The sequence below is a fragment of the Pagrus pagrus genome (genome assembly GCF_965226575.1).
Source record: "Pagrus pagrus genome assembly, chromosome: 8".
NCBI classification, from domain to species: Eukaryota; Metazoa; Chordata; class Actinopteri; order Spariformes; family Sparidae; genus Pagrus; species Pagrus pagrus.
Genome location: NC_140192.1, coordinates 11,213,612 through 11,237,342, shown reverse-complemented (window position 1 = coordinate 11,237,342; position 23,731 = coordinate 11,213,612). Strand labels below are relative to the sequence as shown.

At 39.8% G+C, this 23,731-nt stretch overlaps 4 protein-coding genes across 6 annotated transcripts in view; 2 read left to right on the top strand and 2 right to left on the bottom strand.

Annotated features, from left to right (window-relative positions):
- The window catches only part of LOC311261728 (rho guanine nucleotide exchange factor 28-like), a 37,853-nt gene extending 33,538 nt beyond the window's left edge, over positions 1-4,315 (bottom strand). For both annotated transcript variants that reach the window (XM_084360618.1, XM_084360620.1), the window contains exons 1-2: positions 4,115-4,315; positions 3,243-3,286 (exon numbers count right to left, since the gene is read on the bottom strand). In XM_084360618.1, coding sequence (XP_084216744.1) covers positions 3,243-3,275 — 33 coding nt within the window. In that variant the 5' untranslated portion in view covers positions 3,276-3,286; positions 4,115-4,315. The remainder of the gene's footprint in view (positions 1-3,242; positions 3,287-4,114) is intronic.
- Positions 4,316-6,757: 2,442 nt separating this feature from the next.
- utp15 (UTP15 small subunit processome component) lies at positions 6,758-12,266 on the bottom strand. Its single transcript, XM_084359514.1, has 12 exons — positions 12,095-12,266; positions 11,482-11,600; positions 11,101-11,193; positions 10,809-10,993; positions 10,058-10,236; positions 9,737-9,862; positions 9,340-9,475; positions 9,090-9,174; positions 8,247-8,402; positions 7,921-8,022; positions 7,617-7,750; positions 6,758-7,506 (listed from the first exon to the last, which is right to left on the bottom strand). Exons 2-12 carry the CDS (start codon positions 11,569-11,571, stop codon positions 7,206-7,208), a joined length of 1,587 nt encoding a protein of 528 aa, XP_084215640.1. The 5' UTR covers positions 11,572-11,600; positions 12,095-12,266; the 3' UTR covers positions 6,758-7,205.
- Positions 12,267-12,815: 549 nt separating this feature from the next.
- Positions 12,816-15,306, top strand: LOC311261506 (transcription factor BTF3-like). Of its 2 annotated transcripts, none has more exons than XM_084360207.1 (6): positions 12,816-12,865; positions 13,637-13,705; positions 13,813-13,926; positions 14,238-14,439; positions 14,537-14,593; positions 14,925-15,306. In XM_084360207.1, the coding sequence occupies exons 2-6, from the start codon at positions 13,637-13,639 to the stop codon at positions 14,969-14,971; spliced, it is 489 nt and encodes a 162-aa protein (XP_084216333.1). In that variant the 5' UTR covers positions 12,816-12,865; the 3' UTR covers positions 14,972-15,306. The 2 variants fall into 2 exon arrangements, with proteins under 2 accessions (XP_084216333.1, XP_084216332.1); XM_084360206.1 differs by having other exon boundaries at positions 12,854-12,979.
- A 3,314-nt stretch (positions 15,307-18,620) lies between these two features.
- il12b2 (interleukin 12B 2) lies at positions 18,621-23,353 on the top strand. The gene is made up of 8 exons (XM_084359137.1): positions 18,621-18,950; positions 19,190-19,271; positions 19,378-19,638; positions 19,881-19,983; positions 20,126-20,316; positions 21,002-21,150; positions 21,242-21,352; positions 22,963-23,353. The coding sequence occupies exons 1-8, from the start codon at positions 18,948-18,950 to the stop codon at positions 23,107-23,109; spliced, it is 1,047 nt and encodes a 348-aa protein (XP_084215263.1). The 5' UTR covers positions 18,621-18,947; the 3' UTR covers positions 23,110-23,353.
- Positions 23,354-23,731: the final 378 nt, after the last annotated feature.

Genomic DNA, 23,731 nt, shown 5'->3' with positions numbered 1-23,731 from the left:
CTCTTGAGGGTACGATAAAACATCCCCCTCAATAAAAACAGGAATGTCTTAGTGTCTAGTGCAAAGACCTGCCCTGATCCCAACAGGTCAGAACACTTTAGACTTCAGATCTGAGGCTGAAGAAGGTGAAACGGGCCAGAACAGTCTCACTGATTTGTACGCTGATTGGCGGCCTTTAATAAAACTTTGCACGTGTCAGATGTGGGTGTGCTAACATGTTGAATACCAGCATCACTACACTGTAACTCCTCACTTATGAGGCAAAGGTTGAGCTGTTCATTGGTTCATTGGTTTATCTAGGGCTGGGTACCATCTGAAATGGATTGATACTGGAGCTGATACACTTCCTGAGTTCTGATACCAGATACCATACGAGTTTGTTGTCCTTTCACACTACACAAAGTAATTTACCCATTGTGTTAATATAAAACTATTTCAGCAGCTGTAAACACGCTGTTTGTTCAAATGGCTGCAGTGTCTAGATATCTAATGTAACTGTAACTGAGCTTTATTGCAGGTCTTTTACAGTTAAACATGACTAAACATGCACTTTTTGCTTCGGTCCTTTAGAATAAATAAAACCTTCCAGTGCCAGCAGCCTGTTTTTTTAGTGCCGCAGCTTTCCACCAACATCCGAGAACAAATCTTTTGTAGAAGACATCAATTTGTCCACCTACAGCGGCCTCAATAGACCAGACGGCAATGCCGTCACAAGACACACTGTGTGGGTTATTCTGGGAAACAGATCAAACGATTGAGTGAGGCAGGAGTAAAGGAGACAGGTTGAAAGAAGGTACAGCAAAGATGTAAATTATAACACTGAGCTTGAAGGCAACGAATATCATAGATTGGTGGTGGATGGTATGAGAGAGTAAGAGTGTATTTTTTATGTAGTTTCTCACTCTTTTGCACAGGAGAGTCTATCTGATAGCCTTGCATCACCTCAACAGCTGACCTGATTTCTCACGCTATAAAACAGGGAGGTTTATCCCTTTACTTCTCTCGCCCTCTCAGAAAGAGACTCTGTGAGTAATCCATGTCTCACCTAATCCCACCTTCAGATTCACACATCCATTTCTTTAGCTCTGCTCGTCTATTCTTTGGCAGAGAGAACATCAGGTTTACCACCAGCTTTATGTCCACATAACTTGTCTGATGCTCTCATTAAGACTCCTCACCTCTGTGTGACTGACCAGATGTCAACCACTAATGAAGCTCTGCCCTTGAAGGATGCACAATATGGATTTTTCTCAGCCTATAACTGATAATTTCCTGCTTTTAATGGACAATACCAATGAGATAATGGATAATTATTTACAAATAATACTTCTTTTTCTTTCTCTCTTTCATGTTCTTCTTCTTCTTCTTCTTCTCCTTCTTAGCGTGTACTGTAGATGCTGTGCTTACTCATTCAATGAAGGCAATTCGACTTTGTATTATTGGCTCTATTTATTGGCTAATTTCATTATATCAGATAAATAGAGCCGATAATATAAAGCTCCCATTATAGGGTCAATATCGTGCATCCCTTCTGGCTACTAGATGAAATACTGAACATCGGACAGTCGGCACTACCAGAGGCAGAGGCAGAATGGATACAAACAGGCTTTGACACTAAAAACAGTTGATGCTGCATTAAAAGATGTGATGCGTCCTCCATCTTGTAGCAGACGCCATAAACTCCCATGCGGACAAGTATACAGAAGATGGACTCCACTGATTTTAGAGGTCTCCTGACTTTCCCTCTAACAAGGTTAACGTTTTAGTTTTTTGGTCCAATGCCTTCACAAGTATGAGATGCCATGCATTTCCACATTGATATACATGGAGCACAGAGGATGAATCCCAATAACTTTGGTATTCTTCTGGCTTTTGATTTGGCGCCACCAGCAGGTCAAAGTTTCCAATTATGTAGTTATAGTATCTCAAACTCTGCTCGATTGGCACAACATTTTGTAGTGACAGTAATGGTTCCCAAATTAGACTTTGGTGAACTAATGAAGTGTCCATTAAGCACCAACTCACCACCTAACCCTAATCGTAATAACTATTAACTGGGTTGCCATGAAAGTTGGCCCCCTCAAGATGAATCTTATAACTTATAATTGTATTTTAATGTGTCCAATACTTGGGTTTTTGACCAAATGCCTGCAAAACGAATTAAATTCCTGTTCATCTACGCTTTATGTTCAGTGGCAGTTAGCAAATGTTAGCATCAGCTTGCTAGCAGCATCACTGTGAGCATCTTAGCGTGTCTTATTGGCATTTTGCTCCAAGTCTCATACAGTAAAATTATGATTTTCCAAAAGTCTGTTAATTAATTGATTCATTTGTGGGCCTCTATAGAAAGAAATCAGAGTTTCCAAGGAGAATGTGTTTCATCACATGAAATGGACGAGATTGTGCGTCCACATTTAAGGTTTCGTAACCTTTCAGTAACCTCAGGTAAAAGGAAAACAGGATTTAACACATGTCATAAAAGTAAGAAACAGTGTGAGTGATGTACACCCTCTTTGAGCTGCAGAAAGAATTAGTCCTCATTAATGTTTGTGCACATTGATAAGATCCCAAACTGAAACCAGCGAAAACATATTTGACAGCAGTCCTGCCCTGTTTGACTACAGCTTGACCTTCGCAGACAACAGATCCATTCAAAGGTTTAACACGAGCAGAGACGTCACAAATCAAACTGATCGCACACACAAGTTCCTTTGAAACGCGAATAAAAAAACATCACTATCAATGAATCACAGAGTTACTGATTTGCCAGGTATGCACACAAATGACAGGCTGCTTTTGTCACTGTAGTACTGATGGATAGGGCTATTTTCTTACGATGAAACTATGATTCAGAGCTCAAATAATCCAACAGAAATGTTTCATTCAAAGACCAATAAAGTCCCTGTTTGATCAAAGTGGAAAACATCAGTCTCCTGTCATCATGGCGTCCTCGTTGACCCAACTGCCAAATCTGAAGTCGTACATACGGTGACTTTACTTAACTTTACAAGTACTGTATGGAGGCATGAACAGAAAGCCGTGCTTCTATTCAGATATGACATTTGAGGCATTTTCATTAAACATAATTGTTTGGTTATGAGCACAAAGTCTGTGTTGGTTTTTATAAATGAGGCTGCTGATCTAGTTCCAAACTCAATTTGCAGAGATTTTCCAGACAGATAATCAACTATTATGATTAACTGGAGGAGCTGGTTTCAAACTTGACTGGAGCACATACTCACATACAGAGGCACTCTCCTCCTGCTCAGCTCCATCTGCACGGCAACTGCGGGCAAACACGGACATTAAATCAGACATTTGAGAGACGAGAAGAAAAACTCTCCGTGCATGTGACTCCTCGCTACTTCTTTGGTTATTTTGGTGAATCATCCTGCTCCTCTGATCCTTAAGAGATTATCAAACCTTAACTGCGCCGAAACAGGATGAGACAGGATGGTCTTTTGATCTCAAGTATGAGGATAATGACTTTAACGATCATACTTTCTATCTTGGTGTGTGGAGACACTACCAGAACACCAAATATGCCCAAATCTGATGTGCATGCTGTGTGTATACTTCTACCCTGCATGTGTGTTTGTGTGTTTGTTTGTGTGTGAGCTAAACTCGATTGAGTTTCAGTGCCGCAGGGTTCAGATCTGTTCTTTATCAGAGGCCGCTTCCTAAACTGGACACAACAGCAAGCTCATAACAATCATTTTTCAAGAAATGACTTCCTGTGAAATCACATTATCGTTTACATGTGCATTTATAATTGTGTACTTAATAATTACAACAGACTAAATGTTGCTGTGTGCTAGCTTTATGACACAGAAAACATCACATTTAGGATGATAATGACACTATATTTGGTATTTATTTTAAATACAACCAGCACACAGTCTCAGAGACGTGTATGTGCCTCTACTTAGTGATTCAAATGAACTGAACTCACACTTTCATGTTGACCTATTTAGCCACAGAATAAATGTGAGGCTTTTGACACTGCTATATTTACCCACTCAGACAGGGCTGACGTTAGCAAAAATATCACAGAAAAAAAAAGAAAAGAAAAGTCAACAGCTAATAAAAGGGTCAGTATTATTGATGCACCTACCTTCACAGGAGCTCAAACTCCGGCAGAAGAAACCTGGCTTGAATTTAGCAGCAGAAACACCAGAGCACCTAAGTCATCCTCCTCCTCCAGCTCACTGCTGATTCAAGTGTCGGTGTCACAGCTACAAGTTGAGAAATGGCGCTGAGTCGGTGCAGCTGCTGTTTCCAGTCGGAGCCGCAGCCTCCTCTGACACAGCATCCTCCTCTCTGTCACTGTTGATGCTTTCTGTCTTCCGTCTGCTCAAACGCAAATTCCTCTTTATATACGTGCGAGTTTTGGGGTTTATTTTCTCCAGGTAACAGCGACCTCTAACGGAAGGCGATGAAACAGTGCAAGGGATACATGTTGATATATACAGTGCCTATAAGATGTATCCATCCCCTTGGATGTTTTGGAGTCAATATCAATAAGTCAATATAATTTGGCTTTTTAAAAAAAAAAAAATACAAAAAAAAAACCTCTAGACCCAACGTCGAAGTGAAAACAGATTTCTACAAAGTAATGTCAATTAATTAAAAGCTAATTACTTCAACCTTTATTTAAATAAAGGCCCCCACGTTCAATGATGTCGAGAGCAAAAAATAAAAAAACAAAAACCAGAATAGGTGCAAAAATGTGATAACAAACAGAAACAACAAACCTAATCACAGAGCGAGTACACAGAATGGGTACATTAAAATGATAACAGATAAGAAGCAATATGACAGAATACAAATAAAAACAGAAAAAAGTGCTGAAAATGATAAGAAACTGCAAGCGAACAAACATGACGAAACACAAATAAGACAAGGGTGCATAAAAGTTAAATGGCTGACAACCATACAGGACAGCACGTAGTTAAAAACAGTAACATTCACATGCTGACTAGTTTGAAATCAACTGAAAGCAGTTTTCCCAAATGTGGTGTTTACCCGGGGAACTTTGAGCATTATACAATCACTAGAGTGTGTTGAATAGTGACTCTGTGACCACTTGAACAATGAGCTGCTATATAATGGCTGGTTACCCTTCAAGGCTTTAAAAGGAAACAGAAACCAAGAGTAAATAATGTAAATTAAGTGATTGTGTAAGTTTTCACCCCCTTTAAAGTGACTGGCCTAATTCAACAGAAGTCCAGCCAACTGGTGCTAGTAGTCTCACAATTAGTAAAATGGAGATCACCTGAGTTCTGTGAATGTGTCTCAAGTGATTGTAGTATAAGACACACTTTTCTTGAAGGTCCAGTCACTGGTTAATCACTATTCCTGCTACAATTACACCATGAAGAACACTCCAAGAAACCCTGTGAAAAGGTTATTGAAAAGCATAAGTCAGGGGATGGATACAAAAACATTTCCAAGTCACCGAACATCCCCGGAGATCAGTTAAATCCATCAATAAGAAATGGAGAGAATATGGCACGTGTAAATCTGCCTAGAACAGGCCGTCCTCACAAACTGAGTCACCGTGCAAGAAGGAGGCTATCGAGGGAGGCCAACAAGAAGCCCATGACTACTCTGAAGGAGTTAAAAGCTTCAGCAGCTGAGCTGGGAGAGACTCTGCATACAACAACTGTGGCCCCAGTCAAAGCTTTATGGGAGAGTGGCAAAGAGAAAACCACTGTTGAAGAAAGCTCATTAAATCTCAACTAGAGTTCACCCAAAGGCACGTGGGAGACTCCCAAGTTCATCTGGAAGAAGGTTATTTGGTCTGATGAGACCAAAATGGAGCTTATTGGCCATCAGACTAGACGCTATGCTTGGCAGACACCAAACGCTGCACATCACCCCACCATGAAGCACGGTGGTGGCAGCAGGCCCTGGTAGACTTGTAAAGGCACAGGGTAAAGTGAATGCAGCAAAATATGCCTTGGGAGAAGATTCATTTTCCAGCAAGACAATGACCCGAAGCATACAGCGAAAACTGCACAGAAATGGTTTGAAGACAACAAAGTGAATGTTCTGGAGTGGCCGAGTCAAAGCCCAGATCTCAATCCAATAAAGATTTTGTGGCTGGACTTGAAAAGGGCTGCGCACGCTCGATCCCTGTGCAACCTGACAGAGCTTGAGCAGTTTTGCAGAGAAGAACTGAATAAAATTGCTGTGTCCAGATGTGCAAGCCTGATTGAGACCTAACCACACAGACTCACTGATGTGATTGCAGGCAAAGGTGCATCTACTATATACCGACTTAAAGGGGCTAAATGATTGTGAAATCACCTAATTTATGTTATTGATCTTAAAATAATTGACATCACTTTGTAGAAATCCGTTTTCACTTTGACATTAGTTTTTTCTTGTACATTTTTTGCACATTGAACATGATTCCATTTATAAAAGCAATACAAGGGGAAACATCCGAGTGGGTGAATACTTTTTATAGGCACTGTAGATACTAATCTAAATGGTACTCATATACTCTTATGACTTTAAAAGTTACTAAGTAGAGTATATAGTGAAATGAATACTTAAGTACCAGTAAAATTATAGACCTGAAAAAATACTCATACTAAAATAATATGAAAGTACAAGTCCACAATTACTTCATTACAGTAATTTGAGTAGCTGTAATTAATTACTTCCACCCCTTCATATTATCAGTGGGAATTTAACGCGCAGTGAGTTGAGGTGATTTTTCAAACCATTAGAAAACAATTATCATTAGTCGGTTTCAATAATACAAAGATTTATTTTTATCTGCTTATAAAACATTTGTCAAATCCAAATATTATGAAAACACAAAGCAGACGTTGAAATCATTCATACATACAAGCGCACACACACACACACACACACACGCTCACACACACACACACACACAATTGAAAGTGTAATTACAAGACTTCCAATAAAGCAATGCTTTACATTCACACGCAGACAGACGGACAGACTTCATACAGTAAATGCATGTTCTTCGTTTCCTGTTGTGTGTTTCAGTCACACCGAGTTAAAACACCAGAGTGAGAGACCAGTCTCTTAAAACCTGTACCAAAATGTTTGCTTGGTGAAGTCTGTGTGACACAAAGTCATGTCAGGAAATGTGTCTGATGTTTCAAAAAAGAGGTTTTAGAGTTGTAAAGGCACTCTAACTCAGTCTTTTCACTCTACAAGCCTCAGGTGGCCTGAAGCTGTGCTCTTGAGGTACTTGCTCCTCCTTGAGCCAGGCCATTAGACCTGCTGATGCCAGAGCATGGCACCTCCTTCCTGGGGAGGGCGGAGGCGAACATTGTGTCCAACATGCCCAGCACCTCAAGGAGGTCCTGCTGGTAGTCGATCTCCCTCTCCAGCAGCTCCTGCAGACGCAGCAGCTGTCGGTCTACAACTGGTGACTGGCCGATTACTGACTGATAGATATCCAGGATCATCTCTGCCGCTGGTACGAGGACTGGAGCAAACCTAGGGTCAACCAAGTTCCTGGAGACGAAAACGAAAATTTTTTAAGTATTCATGCAGCAAAATACTGTACAATTTGATGCACAAGTTATCACATCGTGTCTGTACTTGAAGATTTATCTGCATCGTACCCTATGAGGAAGTTGAGCAACTGGGAGAGCCCCTGTTCATCTCTTCCTGCCAGGGCGTTCTTCAATGTTCCTCTTCGATCCAGCTCCTTTACAACAGCAACTGTGATCTCTGGCTTCCTATGTCTTGTCCATGTCTGCAAGTAAAACGTAATATACCTGTATATTAATACCAGAAATGTTTGTTTGTGCATAAGAGCTGCTGCAAGTGTCACTGCTTAAATGAACTTAAAATCTAGTAAACTCAAAAAAAGTATACCAACAGGTTTAACCTGCTGCTAATCTTATAAACACATGTGAGGCACACCTCCAGAGCTGTATCCAAAGCCTTTGATACATTGAATTTCTTGAGTTGCTTGTCGTATTTGGCCAAATGCTGCTTCACTGGCTTACTGACGAGATAATCATCCTGGAGAAAAGACAAAGAACCACAAAATTAATTAACAATAGTGTGAGAGAAGTCTCATAAGCCTTAAATAATAATTCAGTATGCAGAAATAAAGAGGCAGTAGCCATTGTCGGACAGTTTGACCTGGTCTTCAGTCGATACATCAGGGAATAATCGCTCAGCAGACCAAATCATGTCTCAGACAGTCAGCCTCAGCTACTGCATGTTACTAAATGTAAACAAACCTGTTTAGGGACGTAGTTCTTCCCCTTCACAAAAACACGATATGATGGTCGTCGCCTCTGTTGACCGGAGATTTCCTTTGACTCTTCGGGGCTTTTCCTGTGTTTGATACTCAGGATGCTGTTGGTCATACCCACGACAATGGACTCATCATCCGGCTGAAGGGAAAGACATATTCATAGTTAGTGTAAAGACGTCAGGTCCCCTTTGTCAGATTTCTTTGAGGAGAAGTAACATTATGGTATAAAATATATTATCTCAAAACACACAGTGCACACTTTTGGTATAACCTATTGCTGTAGCTGGGTCAGCATTTCTTTTTAGTGTACCACTGCGGTGATTGAAAGTCAAAAAGTAAAAAAAAAAAGCCTTGTCATGTGAAGTTGCACCTAACACCCCTGTTCCCAAACTAAGAGCAGGTTTGCAGGTTGTCAGAATGCTTGAGATCATCATGAAATTCAGTCGATGGATCACTCAAGAAATCATCATTCAACAACTCCTTTACTACACATCAGCCAGTCAAACACTTCCTGCATGTACCATTTCATCTCCTTTCAAATGAAATCTTTGGCAATACTCGATATTACTGTTGACAGAAACCGAATGCATCACTTTGCAGGCCTAGAGTCAAGTCGAAGCTCCTTTTTCATTTCTTTTCTTTTCATGTTTATGGCCTCAGTCAGCCAAATGAGGCATTTCCCATCCTGGGTGACTGTAATTAATTTGCATGTAATCATCATACATCGCTCTTCATTTATTTGAACGCACCTTACTAAACTTAATTCACCATTAAATATAAAAAACAACAGTAAAATGTGATGAAGGGTTGAATTTATTTTTCTTACAGCCAAAGCCAAACTGAGGATGGAGGCAGCGTAGTCAAAGTTGTGGACCACTTTATAGTTGGTTGTGTTGTACACCTTCACATGCCTGAAAAACAAACAGAGGATCTGCGTTAGTTATGGTTCTTACAAGAAGTTCACATAAGTATGCAACTGTCTTGACATATAGTGTGACCTCAGATGTCCAAAGTTTAGAACATTTTTCTGTCTGCTATGTCAGACATGCATACTGTACAAACACCTGTCCCCTTACCTGTCCAGAGAAGCTGACAGCAGTCTCTGTCCGTTGGTGCTGAGACACAAACTCGTGACAGTTTTGTGGTGGTTCTTCAGAGACACCAGTTGCTGGCCTCCTTTTAGCAGATCCCACACTTTCACATAACGCCCACCTATAGAAAGTGATAGAGAGAATTTTTTTTTATGCTGTGGCTACATATCAGTAACCATAATTTAGTATCAGTGTAGGCATGCAGCCATTTGCAGGGAGGAAATCATGCACCAAAAAACAATTTTTCCAATTCATATCATTTTATATTTCCTACTTGTTTTATGTCAACAACCTGTTCCAATGTTAACAAGGCAGATGGACTCTCAAATAACTTCACTATTTGAATGATCTGACTGAACATGAGGATTATACTGCTGGGTACCTGCAGAGACGAGGAGACCCTCAGAAGGATAGAGCAGCAGACTCTCCACTGGCTGGCCGTGGTCCATGGTCATCACACTCCTATCCACTCTAGCATCAAACAGTTTCAGTGTGTGGTCATAAGATCCTAGGGGGAAAAAACATATAGCATATATTCAGAAACTCTACTGGCTACAAAAACTGTCAAAATGTACAGATAATTCTGAATGGATACAACAAACACTGATGCTAATGGACCAGAAAGTTAATTTATTCTCCTCCCGTTTACTTTTCCATCACACATAAAAAACTGTTTTTTAAAAAAAGGTAGCTTCCATCTCACCTGTAATAAAGAGATCTCTGTTGAGTTTGCTTGTGACACCACAGCGGATGTAATCTGTGTGTTCTCGGTAGGTATTGAGCTCAGTGGCGTTTGGGATGTCCCAAAGTCGACAGCTGTAATCGTCTGACCCTGTGAGGATCTGGTAACGGTCTGAGGTGAAGTCTGTTACATGGACAGCCCTGAGCAGAGATTAAATGGGACAAAAATGTAAATCACTTCTCTTTGAAACCCAGACGTTTGTAAGTTGGTAAGGTAGTTTGCAGGTTGTCAGAATGCTTGAGATCATCATGAAATTCAGTCGATGGATCACTCAAGGAATCATCATTCAACAACTCCTTTACTACACATCAGCCAGTCAAACGCTTCCTGTGTCAATTAACAGGGAGATAGCTCAGAATGATGGGTGAATGCTCTTTTTGGTTTTGCTACAGTCTCATGAAAACACTATATACATATGCAGATACTAACCTATGCAGTATGTAGACTTTCAGGGCCTTGTTCTACTATCTGATTGAAGGTGTCAAAACTAAAATTGTATTATGTAGCAGCAATTACACTGTTGAAAACTACAAGCAAGCATAAAACAGTCACGTATTTATTTTATTGTTTATCTTGAAGTATTCTGTATTCCTTTATTTTGAAATAATGAGAGCAATAGAAAACTTTATAATATAAACTTTTTAACACTCAGTCTGCGGGCCAGAACAGCACATCAATAACATGATCAGACAGCGACACGTGGGATACCTACTTTGTGTGCCCTTTGAACATCCTGAGTGCCACCTTGCCGCTGACATCAAACAACCGGACCACAGAGTCCTCACATCCCGCCACAAGAAGCTGACCGTCTGACCTGAACCTCCCACTGTATGCAGTGTCCTTAAACCGTGTAAATGTCTTCACAGGCTCCGGGGAGAATGGCCCATAAATGTGGACCTGCAGAAAAAACAGTGTTAGATTGACAAGAACTCTCCGGCAAATGTTGCAGACGTAATTGGAACAACAAAGGTTTTACGGAGGCGAACAAAGAGATGCCAACATACTCTTGTGAATGCTGTCACAGCAAAGTTATGTGGAGCCACTGGGGAGAAGTCTATGTGTGTGACCGCTCCAAACTCTTTTATCTGGACCGGAGCCTGTAAGGAGAAAAACAAAGACGAACTGTGAAGATCATTACTTCTCTTTGGAAACCCAGATGTTTATAAGTGGGTAAGATAGTTTGCAGGTTGTCAGAATGCTTGAGATCATCATGAAATTCAGTCGATGGATCACTCAAGAAATCATCATTCAACTCCTTTACTACCCATCAGCCAGTCAAACGCTTCCTGCATCAGTTAACAGGGAGATGGCTCAGAATGATGGGTGAATGGAAGATTAAGGATGAATTTAAGGATGCTAAATTTCACTAAATGAACTAGACTCACCTTGTAGTTTTTCCAGTATAGTGTGTCTTGTGTGACTTTCTCTCCAAGTTTAGGATAGACTTGGATTTTCGTAGGTTTAAATGAAGCCATTTCTGTGCTGGTCACGTAGTACTCTTTATCTGGTGGGATACAGAAAATAAAAATATAAAATATATAACGTAAGAATTTAGCAGGAGGTATGACACCTTGGCTTGGCTTAACCAATGTCGTTTTTATTTATTAGTACACAGCCAGTAAAAAGAAGGAATCAATTCAACACCATGGGATGAAAAGTAATACATTTATAAACACGTACACACGCTTTACCAAACAGCACCACAACCCACCAACCTATGTAACCTGTGAAGGCTAAGCTAACGAACTCACTATTTCCAAACAGTCCATACTATCACTTGAGTTTAAAAGTGCGCATAGAGAGTTAAAGATATATGTATACAGTCGACCATTTCCTGATAGGTAAGATTACACGTAATGTTATTGGTTCGAAAACAAAAGCGGTTTATTAGACAAACACTTGAGTCAACGTGCTCGGTGCTTACAGCGACAGTAAGTTAGCACACTGCGCTTTAGCCTGCTAGCATCTTCTACTAAATTGCAATGTGGTTACTCTCACCTTTGGACGAACAGGCCCAGGAGTGCAGTCTTATTTCTTTTTTAAGTACAATGTGTTGAAATTAGATGATACTGGTATTAGTTGTCCAAGAAAACCAAAAGTTTCTCATTTTAAATAATTATCACGTTGCCTCTCGGTGAACAGGAGGACGCCATGATTACAAACGTGACGACTTCCGTTGTGAATGGCAAATCTTTATTGTTCACGGACGATTCACAGTTGACAACTTAGCCTCAAACACTTTTCTTATTTTTTAAAAATGTATTGTAGGTGGAACTAGTTTTGTAATTCTTTATAGGACTACATATTAATTATTATGATCAATTATTATTTTTCAAGTAAATCTACTTTTAGATGAAATCTAAGAGAAATCTTGTACTGATTTTACCTATTTATGTTTATTAATGTCTTTAATCGTAGTTGATTGCTAATATTTTAATGTATTTAAATGATTATTTATTTATTTTATTTAATTTTAATAACTAGCACAAAAAAAAAAGGAAATAAAAAACCTTCCTTCCAAAAGTATAAAAGTTCGCTGCTTTAAGTCAAGCAGGTTTTATTTGGTTATTATTATTCAATCTAACAAGGCAGACGTAACAACAGAGAATTTAGACATCAAGATTTAAATCACATTAAATTATGAGCATAAAATAAGAAAAACTGCGGCTACATCCGGAAAGGTATCGATCTGAGTGCGTCACTTCCGGTGTTCCCTCCTTTCTCCCAGCCTCTACCGACTGTGTGGCCCGCGTGTTTACACACTCCCAGGTCAGTTGATGTCTCTGTAGCGTTTTAAGCTGTCTCACCCTCATACCACTTTCGCCTATTAAAGAAGGAACACTTCTTTTTTGCCACGTTACGTGTTAGAAGTGTGTGGAAAAGGTAAATTATACTTGAATGGTAGCATCAGTTTGAAGGGGCCTAAGCTAGCTGTTTAGCCTGGCTATCAAACTAGCCGGCAGTTGTCATAAAGTCTTCGAGGCCGAGTTAATAAATGAGCTTTCTAGTGTCGGAAGCTGAAAGATCAAGCATTAGCCCATAGCACATCTCAATGGGGAACGTCAACAAAATTTGGCTATTAAAGCTGTTAACTCATTGATCTGTCTTTGCTTTGGAGATCGCTGTTAACTGTAGCTGATCACCTCTGTCTGATTCATGCAGAACTTGAGTCGAGACTTAAAAGTGTGCAGCTATTTTAGGGCTTCACGCAGCTGTGGATTCTTGTTAGTTTGCTGTGCCAAAAGGCCAAACAGCAGGGGGGATTTGGGGGAGTTTTAGGGTTGGCACGTCATTGAAATTGCAACCCCCTGTGCTTCCAGTGAACTGTTGAAATCACACTTAATCAGTACCCTCTCCCATATTTATATATCTCTAGTTATTATCTCAAGATCAAACTATTAGTGTGAAATGACTTTAGGGAAATTACTTATGCCTTCACGTGTCTGTCAATTATATGACAAGTGTGAAATTGTTTTTTTTCCCTGATTACTGAAGTTAGTGAGCAAGTATTACTTTTGCTAAGCCGTGTCTTTTTCTCAGATGAAGGAGTCGATAATGAACCAGGAGAAGCTCGCCAAACTGCAGGCGCAGGTCCGCATTGGCGGCAAGGTGAGCTGGAGTACATGCTGACAAATTAATTAAAGGAAATGTTTTTCTATGAGCCCTGGCCAGAGGTCATAGCTTCATTCATTAGAGCTCATTGTTGTGCTTTGTAGGGGTCAGCCCGCAGAAAGAAGAAGGTGGTGCACAGAACAGCTACAGCAGATGACAAGAAGCTGCAGTTCTCCCTCAAGAAACTGGGAGTCAACAACATCTCTGGCATTGAAGAGGTACAACAAATTCTCCCTGAAATGAACAGAAAGAAGTAGGCAGACAGCCCTTCTTCGCAACAGTCATGCTCTTGGGTCAGCGTTGTCCACTTAATAATAGAGTAATAAATATAGCATGATACAAAAGGCCAGACTTATCAGCATTATAATCATTTAATCTGTAAACATGGTGTTGTATCATTGATTGGAGACCAGCTGTAGTCACAAAAATAACACAAAAAGAAGAAGAGAGAAGAAGCGTTGAGTGTTGAAAATTAGTGTTTTCTTGTCCTTTGTCCCCGCTTCATTTCCTTTTGTGTATTCCTCTGTAGGTGAACATGTTCACAAACCAGGGGACAGTGATCCACTTCAATAACCCAAAGGTCCAGGCCTCCTTGGCAGCCAACACCTTTACGATCACAGGGCATGCCGAGAACAAGCAGCTCACAGAGATGCTCCCAGGAATCCTTAACCAGCTGGGAGCTGACAGTCTGACCAGCCTCAGGAGATTAGCAGAGAACCTGCCAAAACCAGGTACCCACAGCACTCTTTCCTGATCTCTTTGAATGTATCAGTAGTCTTGTGTGCTGTCTATCAACACTTGGCTTTGTATTCCTCTTCCCACTCACAGCTGGAGACAACAAAGCACCCATGGTTGCTGTTGAGGAGGAGGATGATGAGGTTCCAGGTAAGAACATTCACACATCCCCTTTTCAGACAAAGAGTTGCATTAATATAACCACATTTTTATCAGTCAAGAACAGGCTGTCCCAGGGACTAACGTCTTATTGCATGGAATGTATATGATCTTATTGGGTTGAATAAGTTTTGTCTCAATGTATCTGGATGTGTATTTAAGATTATAAAGGCCTCTCCATACATTTTTGGATTAATTGCTCATATTTTACATAATTAAGTTTGTTTTTTTTTGTCTTATGCTTATTTAAAAATTTCCTTAACTTTATCTGTTACTGTTTTCTGTCCTCCACCCTTTTTCCCCCTCTCCTTTTCATTTTCAGATCTTGTTGAAAACTTTGACGAGGCATCAAAGGACGAGGCAAACTAACAAACACCAGCAAACATTTCAAAGCTCCCCTTGACTCGCCGTACTTTGACACAGCAGCCTTTTGTATTTGTTCATCTCTGTGGCTACAAACAAAAGTTGCTTTTTAATTGTGACCTTGACAATTGGGCTAAATCAAGTAAAATTGACTTTTTATGGCTACTGTTACCCACCCTTTTGTCTGATTTGCCTCGTTCTGCAGTGCAAGTGAAATTATTTAATTCAGTGGAATGTGCAAACCTTTCTCTTTCTCACGCTGCCTCTCCTGCATTGTGATGCCCACACATCAAACATGTATTGGTGGAATAAATCATTTAATAAAGATTACATTTACATTTCTCAATTTCATTTTTTAAGTGCCTCACTTCGTTGTGGTTTTTAATACTCAAATTGGTCCCAGTTTTCTAAATATTTACAGGCGATTGGAATGTAATAGGAATACACCAGAGAAAACATTGTGCAGTGAATGCAGCACGTTGTCTTTAAGTGGAGGCTTACACTGGACCTCTGATCAGTACACTTCGGCTTTGTGCAATCAGAAACATTCGACAGACTTCAAAGCCCGACGTATATTTTTTAGTGTAATTGGTGAAAATAAGAAGCTTGATGAGAACAGTCCTGTGCAATTACATATGATGTGCAAATATTAGGCCTGTGACCACTGCAGCGTTGGTTTAAATTGAAATGTGTCTGTTCAATGATACTGAAGCCAGAAACACATGGTGGAAACACCAGTGTAGACAGTCAAGCTGTATAATTCAAACACAGGCCAGTGCTGCTGATCCAAAGAACCAAAGTGTAGTAGTTGCTGTGTGTAGGCTCTCTCCTTCGTAAAGCCCCACTCTGGACGCCCAAGTGGCTTTGGTTTTAATGTTTCCTTATAACTACCTTAAAATCTTCTCTTTTGTATTCAGAATGAAATACAGCACCCAACTCTACACGTTGGATCACAGGTGTGGCAATAGAAGCAGTTTAGCTAATTATTGCTGAATTGAGAGCTGGAGGGTTACGTCCTTCCCAACCAGCAGAAGCTCAAACAAAAAACCTCCTTCACATGGACCTTTTTAAAGGGACACTTCACCAATTTTACACATCAAAATATGTTGACAGGTCTTCGGAAATACTATTGCATATGTGGAAAAAGTAGTATAAAGTATTTTGTGGTCCCAGACACATGTAATCTGATAAATTGCCTTAAGTGCATTGTGGGTAATTCAGATGCCAGGTTTTGAAAAGGAAGCATGTGGAATATAAAAGGTGATATCTCTGTATCGCTGTATCGATTTCGGTCATTTGTTTTAACTATCCCTAATGAGTCCAAAGTGTTATTAGAAGTACAATGCTGGACCAGTCGACTGTTTTTCAAAACCTGGCGCCTACATTATCGACAATGCAACTTAGACACTGAGTGACATCAGTGGCAGCAATTTATCAGATTTCATGCAAGTAGCTTTATACTTCTTTTTCTTCTTTTTAGTACTCCCCAAGACCTGAACACACTTTACTGTGTACAGTTGGTGGAATTACTCTTTTTTCATATGAGACGGTTTGCCAGACCTCTCAGACTTTGTAGCTTTTCTCTGAATTTATAAATGACTGAAGCAATATATTAAGTTTTCAAAATATAATGTTCCTGTTCAGAGGGTTTGACATCAAAACTAAGGTGGCTCTGTCTGACATCAAACGTGAGGTAGGGTCACCCACTGGTGCTCCTGACTGTGGCTCTCAATATCTTGCCAATCCAGCAAGGGAAGTAATACATTCAACTGTAACACATGGGTTTCATGCAGAAAATTATCCCAAAAAGTACTCTGAATCAGGAAGAAGTCCTGTAAACTGAGATACTCATATCACCCATTAAATATGCCATTAATTAAATGTGTGTTCGGGTGGGTGCTCAAACTGTCATTGAGCCCTTCATGGTTGTTTCATCGTCTGGACTGATGATTATGGCCTGACTATGGCAGGGTGTGGCGCAGTGCTGAACATAGCGTGAACTTAAAGAAGAAAATGAGTTCATATGCAAGTGACACAGAGTCATCTGGGATGTTGTGGCTTTGGTCACATTCATCCATCTTATTTAGAGGGAAAAAAGAAGTTGTGTGACTCAAAGTGATCTTTAAACTTGAAAGTGTAATCACTATCGAAAATGTTCACGTTTTAGTCAGTGTAACGGATCAGTGGATAAATAATGCTGTACAGTTGTGTCCCTGTGTGGTCAATTCTCATTAAGTCCACACTACTGAGGTTAGGTTTACGACCCTGAATGACACATTGTCTCCTCTGTAAGTGGACCAGCTTGTATATTCACCTGCTCTGTATTCACGAGTTATGCGATAAGTGATGTCTGGATGTGAACATTTCAAACAGCAGGACCTTTTGTTGATATTAATAATATCAGTAATGTGAGCATCCACTGCAGTCACTGTAGTCAAATAAATAGAGACGGGGAGTGAGTGAGAGGATAGTCGAGTGCATGAGCTGCTCTACAACATGAATAATGCTATTTATTCATTTAAGGAACCGAAACCTGAAACCTATTTCTGTTCAGATGACCTAACAGGTTTAGCAGAATTTGAGGTCAGCAATGTGGTTCAAGTACGCATGTTGCTACTTTAGATGTTAGATTCTATTAAATATAAAGTATAATTTGATTTACCTACTAAACTGTGCAAAGAGGAATTAAAATGCTGCAATGGAAGTACCTCACACACAGCTCAACACATGACAGGATCAGATGATATGCATGTGTGCGAGAGTAAACACATGAGCCAAATGTGTTTTCTCGACGTGCAGCTTTAATGTCGCGTTCTGTCATAGATGACATTTGGCAGAAGAAAATTGGATTGCCCCATAAATGACTAAAGTCATGGGCTGGGAAAGTCCTTTTCTCTCTCCCTCTGTGTGTTCCTGTGTGAAGTTGTGTGCCTGTGTGTGTGCATTCTCTCGAACTTCAGGGGCATGATATCCTCATTGCGATGGTGTGATGGGGGAAAACCTCTGAAAGTAAAACATTTTGTGAGGTCATCGCTTTTACCCAGGAAAATGCTGGGTTATATCTGGGATTTGGTTCCAGGATTAAGGGTCAGAAATTAGATTTAGGGTCTCATTAATGTGATTAATGCAAAGGCTGTTATTACCTCTACTACACAAACCATAGTGCCCCAGCTAATGGTATTTTATTATTATCGATGAAAAGGAGGATTCATTTTTTTAAGACTAACAAATTATTTGTTTGCGCTACAAAGTGATAAAAACACAATCTCCCAAAACTTGTTTTGTGTGAGCGACACCTCAAAATCCCCAAATCTTTAATTAATTACTTTCACACTTTCAAAAGTTCACATTTTAGAGGGAGCAACCAGTGATATCTTTTTGACATTTCAGCTTAAAAAACAACAACTGGAAATACAGAGAAAAAGAAGATTACTAGAGCAGAAAGATTAACAGTTATCTCTAAAGATTGCATCCCAATTTTATGTGTTCTGTTGCCAGGTATCGCTGTACACTGTTCATTTCATTAATTCTCATAAATTGTATATCAAGTGTGTGTTTGGTGCGTGGGCTGTGTCCAGTTTTTGTTGTTTGTTAATCAGATACTGTAGTATTCTGTCTTAAAGCCTAAAGGGCAAACCCCCACCCCGCTGCTGCACACCCACACTTTAACACTTCTTATCTTCATCTCTCAGTCTTTCACTCGTTTACAATTTGACATGCAAAACATAGAGGAAATACGTTGCCTACAAGCTCTGTCCATGCTCCTCTTATCAGTTTACCGTATCACTGAGTTTCTGTAACACCTCCAAAGGTGCCCCGCCGGTGGTGGTGATGATGATGATGATGATGATGATGATGCAGGGTTCAGAGATATAAATATGATGCCTCGTGAACAGTTGAAGCATACGATCAGCAGGACTACCACGACGGAACTTCTGCTCTTGATTTTTTCATCACATCACTTCAGTGTAACTTCATCCAGATGGTAAGAACTAACTGCTGGGGGTCAATAGATGCTTGAATAGATGGCAGAATGGGGTCATTTTACTTTATTTTAACACATTTTCTCAACTAAAAGTATTGTATTAAAATGTCCCATGAACAGATTTTCATTTTGTTTCTCAGTTGAGGATTAAATGAACAATCATAACTAGCAAATCCAGGGAGAATTGCTCAAGTTTTAATGCAAGTAATGATGACTTTTCCTCTCACACACTCTCTCAGGAGGCTTTGACACTGTGGATATTCGGGCTTCTGCTCATCAGCTCCACAACAGTACATGGTCTCAACCACTTTCCAGAAAATTGTATGTATTATTTATGGTCCACATATTGTTTTCTCGCTATATTTTTGTGTGATTCTACAACCTATTAACTTGACATGTGTGTCTCCTTTTATCTGTGATGGTGCAGTTGTGGTGGCAAAAAGGGATGATCCAAATCCAGTCACACTGACCTGCCGTTCAAAGACCAACGAAGCCGTCACGTGGAAAGTTCAACGCGAAGAGATGGAGGATGTCAAGTTAGAGGACAATATTAAGCAGGTTGGTCAGGATCTGGTCATGACAGACGTAGATACACCCAACCTGGGCCAATACAGCTGCTGGAGAGGAGAAGAGATGTTATCATCAACCTATCTGTTGCTGCTGGAGGCTGAAGAGGAAGATGAGTCGGGTGAGACACCCTTGTTTCCTTTTCTATTTATACTACTCTTCATATGCTGTTAGATGTGTCCTAAAACTCTCTGCGTGTCTGGCTGGGTGGAGTATTTCTCTGTTTAAACGATGACCCTGAAGGTTGACACATGATGACCCATTCATTGTCTCACATTTAGTGACATTTTCACTTCTTCAGTGTGACAGCGTTCAAACATTTTCCATTAAACTTGTGTTCACTCACATTTTGGTTCTTCATAGATTCTCCCATCCATTGTCGGGCGAAGTCTTATGACTGTACCTTCAGCTGCAAATGGACCGACAGTGGATACGAAGCAGTGCGCCTCAGACTGGGCGAGAGCTGGTAAAGAAAAAAAACCCAGACTAATTACAATAGAGAGGCCAAATATTGCACATGGTTCATAACGACAGACCAACCAGCCAACACTGTTACTATCTCAGTTACATATGTCATTCAGCGTCAGTTTTTCTGCTTGCCTCCGTAGCAGTGAAGGTGATAAGTCATGTCAGTGGATCAGCAGCAGTGAGAAGCTCGAGGATGAGGGATTTCGGTTTGAGCTGGCCCACTCCCTCTCACCCCACGCTGAGGAAAGCACCATGCTGATAGTTACTGCTGAGGCTATCAGTCACCTCTCCATCCTCAGGAAAACCAAGAGATTTTATCTCAGAGACATCGGTAAGCTGAGTGAAACTGAGCTGCGCTAAAGGCATTAGACAGGAGATTATTAAGATTAAAGACTTAACAGCAGCTTCTGCCAAAAAAACAAACAAAAAAAAACACTGATTAGGTTGTTCAGAAAAAAATCGCAGGAAGTTCAATTATAAGAAATTGGTCTTGACGGATGAAATCATATCTTCATTCGTACCGGCTGCTCTGTGCTGAATTCGGCTGCATTGCTGCATCATGCTCTGGCATCTGGCAGAAGTAGAAGCCCTGCGTATCTGCTCAGGAACGGTCCGGGGCTGCGAGTTCCAGTTCCTTAAATGTAGAGATTTGACGTCGGGTTGTGCTCTGGGAAATTGTGATTAACATTTTTCACCTATTTTCTTTCTTTTTTTTTGACATTTCATAGACTAAAACGATTAATTATCAAAATCATCGACAGACTAACTGTCATATAAAGCAACATTATGTAGAAATTGGCATTTTGTGCCCCCCCCAGAAATAACTTGAATATGCAATATTAAAACTCCAGTATAAAAAAGTCAATAAAGCAAATATAAGCAGTCCCACCACTACTCATCTTTAAATGCTTTCTTCTTCTTTTTTTTAAGATCATTGTGATAACTTCAGACAAATATTTGTTTACTTACAGATATACCTTACTGATTCCTAACTGACCTGTTTTTACTCTGTCCAGTTCAACCTGACAGTCCCCAGATTGTCAAGTGTCAGGAGGTGGAGCAGGACCTGAACGTGACCATCACCCCACCGTCCAGCTGGTCGACCCCTCACAGCTTCTTCAGTCTGGAGCACGAGATTGAATACGTGTTGAAAGACAACGGCGAGGTACGTGCAAGCTTGTCTTGGTGATCACTCGATGTGTGTCATTCTATCCACTGGTTTTGTTTTTCTGACTGTGTGCCCTGTCTTACTTTAGCACGGATTTTCTACATCTGTTCTGGTCCCGAAGAGTATCAGCATGCTGAGGGTCCGATCCAGAGACCCGCTGGTGCTCTCTGCCTGGAGCCAGTGGACTCCCTGGAAAAATGTAACATACTGATGTTATTTGAAAGCATAATTTCTGCTCCTGCTCTTTCTTTGTTCTCACATTGTATGTCTACACTGTCCTCTCATTTCTTCTCACCTACTGTTATCTTACTAGTCACACACTGACGGCCAAGAGATTAACACAGCAATCACCAGAAGCTCAGTAATACGTCCATACGGCACACTTTTGTTATACATTTTTATTTATTAGTCAACTCAAACTATTTATTTGTTTATATATTTATTATTAATGTTAAATCATACACACCATTATTGTCATACTGTAACATCCTTGTGAGGACTAATAGAGGTCCCTAGTAAATGAAGACAGCCAACGTAATACTGTCACTGTTGCCTCCCAATTTACAACCCAGCTCTATGAATCAATATGAAACTGTATTAACCTTGAAAAAAAGAGCTGATAGAGTTTCATGGGGACAAATTTTAGTCTCACTTAGTATGCACTTCCACACATACTTTCACACAGTTTGTTTCTTGTTGTGGTTTTTTCTGTATGTGCTCTAAGTGTGTTGGCGTTCCTGTGTATTTTGGTGGTTTGGTGCTGTGCACAACAAATGGCTATTAAAAGAGCTTTGTGCTTCCTTCCTTATATATGTTCCTTTTTCATTTTCATGTGTTGCAACAGATGTGTGTACACCTACTGACAAATAGGAATTCCCCTTTGATATGATGCAACCCACTTGGTACATCGGGGTGGACAAATTACTAGGAATATTATTCGTTGAATGTGTGAACTGAAAGTTCATTTACAGATATAATTGCTGAGGTCACTTATAATAAATAATGGAGCCTCTATGGCAGAAGTATTTTAAAAAGGAAATTATTCAAACAAGCTTTATTAAAGGCCAAAGGCTATTATTTGTTGGTCAGAAATGAATACTTTTTTTTGTTGATACTGTTTTTAGACTTATTTAGGTAGTAAAAACCTGTAATTAGAGTCTGGCATCTATTGGAGGGAATAATTATAAGAGGAGACAGTCAGGCTAATAATGACGTACTCTCACAATCATTCTTACTGTTGGCTACAGAATAATGCTAATGTTTTTACTTTTTTACATATTCATATCATAATTTGTTAGTTATAAGTTTTTGTGAACAATAAAGACAATCTAAGGCACCAGCTATAGCTAACAAACAGCTTAATGCAGCAACGTTTATCATAGTTGCACCTGTTTAACCGGCCAGATTTGTTATAGGTGACAAATGCACAAAAGCATAGCTGGGATTATGGCATTAGCTCCTTTCTAAAATTCTATGTTTCATATTATTATTCTTGTATAGTGAATAAAAGTGTCATTTTAGCAGGTACATTTTGTATAATTATTTATTAAAAAAATTTAAAAACTTGGTTTAGATTGCCCAAACCCGACAGTTTATTTGGCTTGTAGCTTGAGCAGTAAATGACACTTTTATATATGGAAATCACATGCTCCAGTGTAAGAGTAATGCTCTAATCTGTGGCACTGAAAGTGACAGACGCTGTCACTCTTACATATTTTAATGATAGTCAGTTTTTAAAACTTACAGCTTTGCTTATTCCAACAGTCTTGGCATCATTTCAGACCCTAATCTGTCCTTAACTCATTACAGGTGAGAAAAGGGAAAAAGAACCGATTTCATTGCAAAGACCAAGCAAAGTCTCGCTGTCCAGAGTTGCCATCTGGGAACTCGAACCTCTGCAAGAAGAGAAGGAAGAAAAATAGGAGCAAAGATACTGAGAGGAACCAGACATCTTAAAAACATGATGTTCAATATAAGGACGCCTCGCAAGTGGGATCATGCTGGTGTACAAAAACCTTTCAAACTGGAGTTAAATGGGGGGTAAATATTTTGGATAAATACATTGATTTTTAGGAAGTGATAAAATGTTACCTCTTAATTCATGTCAAGTGCTTGAACACAGATTCAACATATGGATTTAAGAGTGAATATTGAAAAGCTTTACTTGTGTGTTCTACTTGTAGTCTAACGCAGCAACTGTGCAATAAATCTATACAATCATGAAGGTTGTGATGCTCTGTCCTGATGAACATTATAACACGCTCTGTTTGTATTTTATTTCATTGCTATTATGTGCATTTCATGTGTTGCATTAAGGGTGAATTCATGGTTATTTGTTATTATTTGGGACCATAACAACAACTTCTCTGGGTCTGAATATTGTTGGAAACATTTGGGATCATGTAAGTACAAAGCTAAACAACATAAACAACAAAGGTCTTGTTGACATTTCAATGCAGAAATGTTACATATTCTATCTTTAAGACCTTTATTTAAGGATGCATGATTTGTAGGCTAGCCCGGACGTTAGCATCGCCCAGGTTCCCTCGACAAAAAGCCAATGAGAGTTTTTAATTGT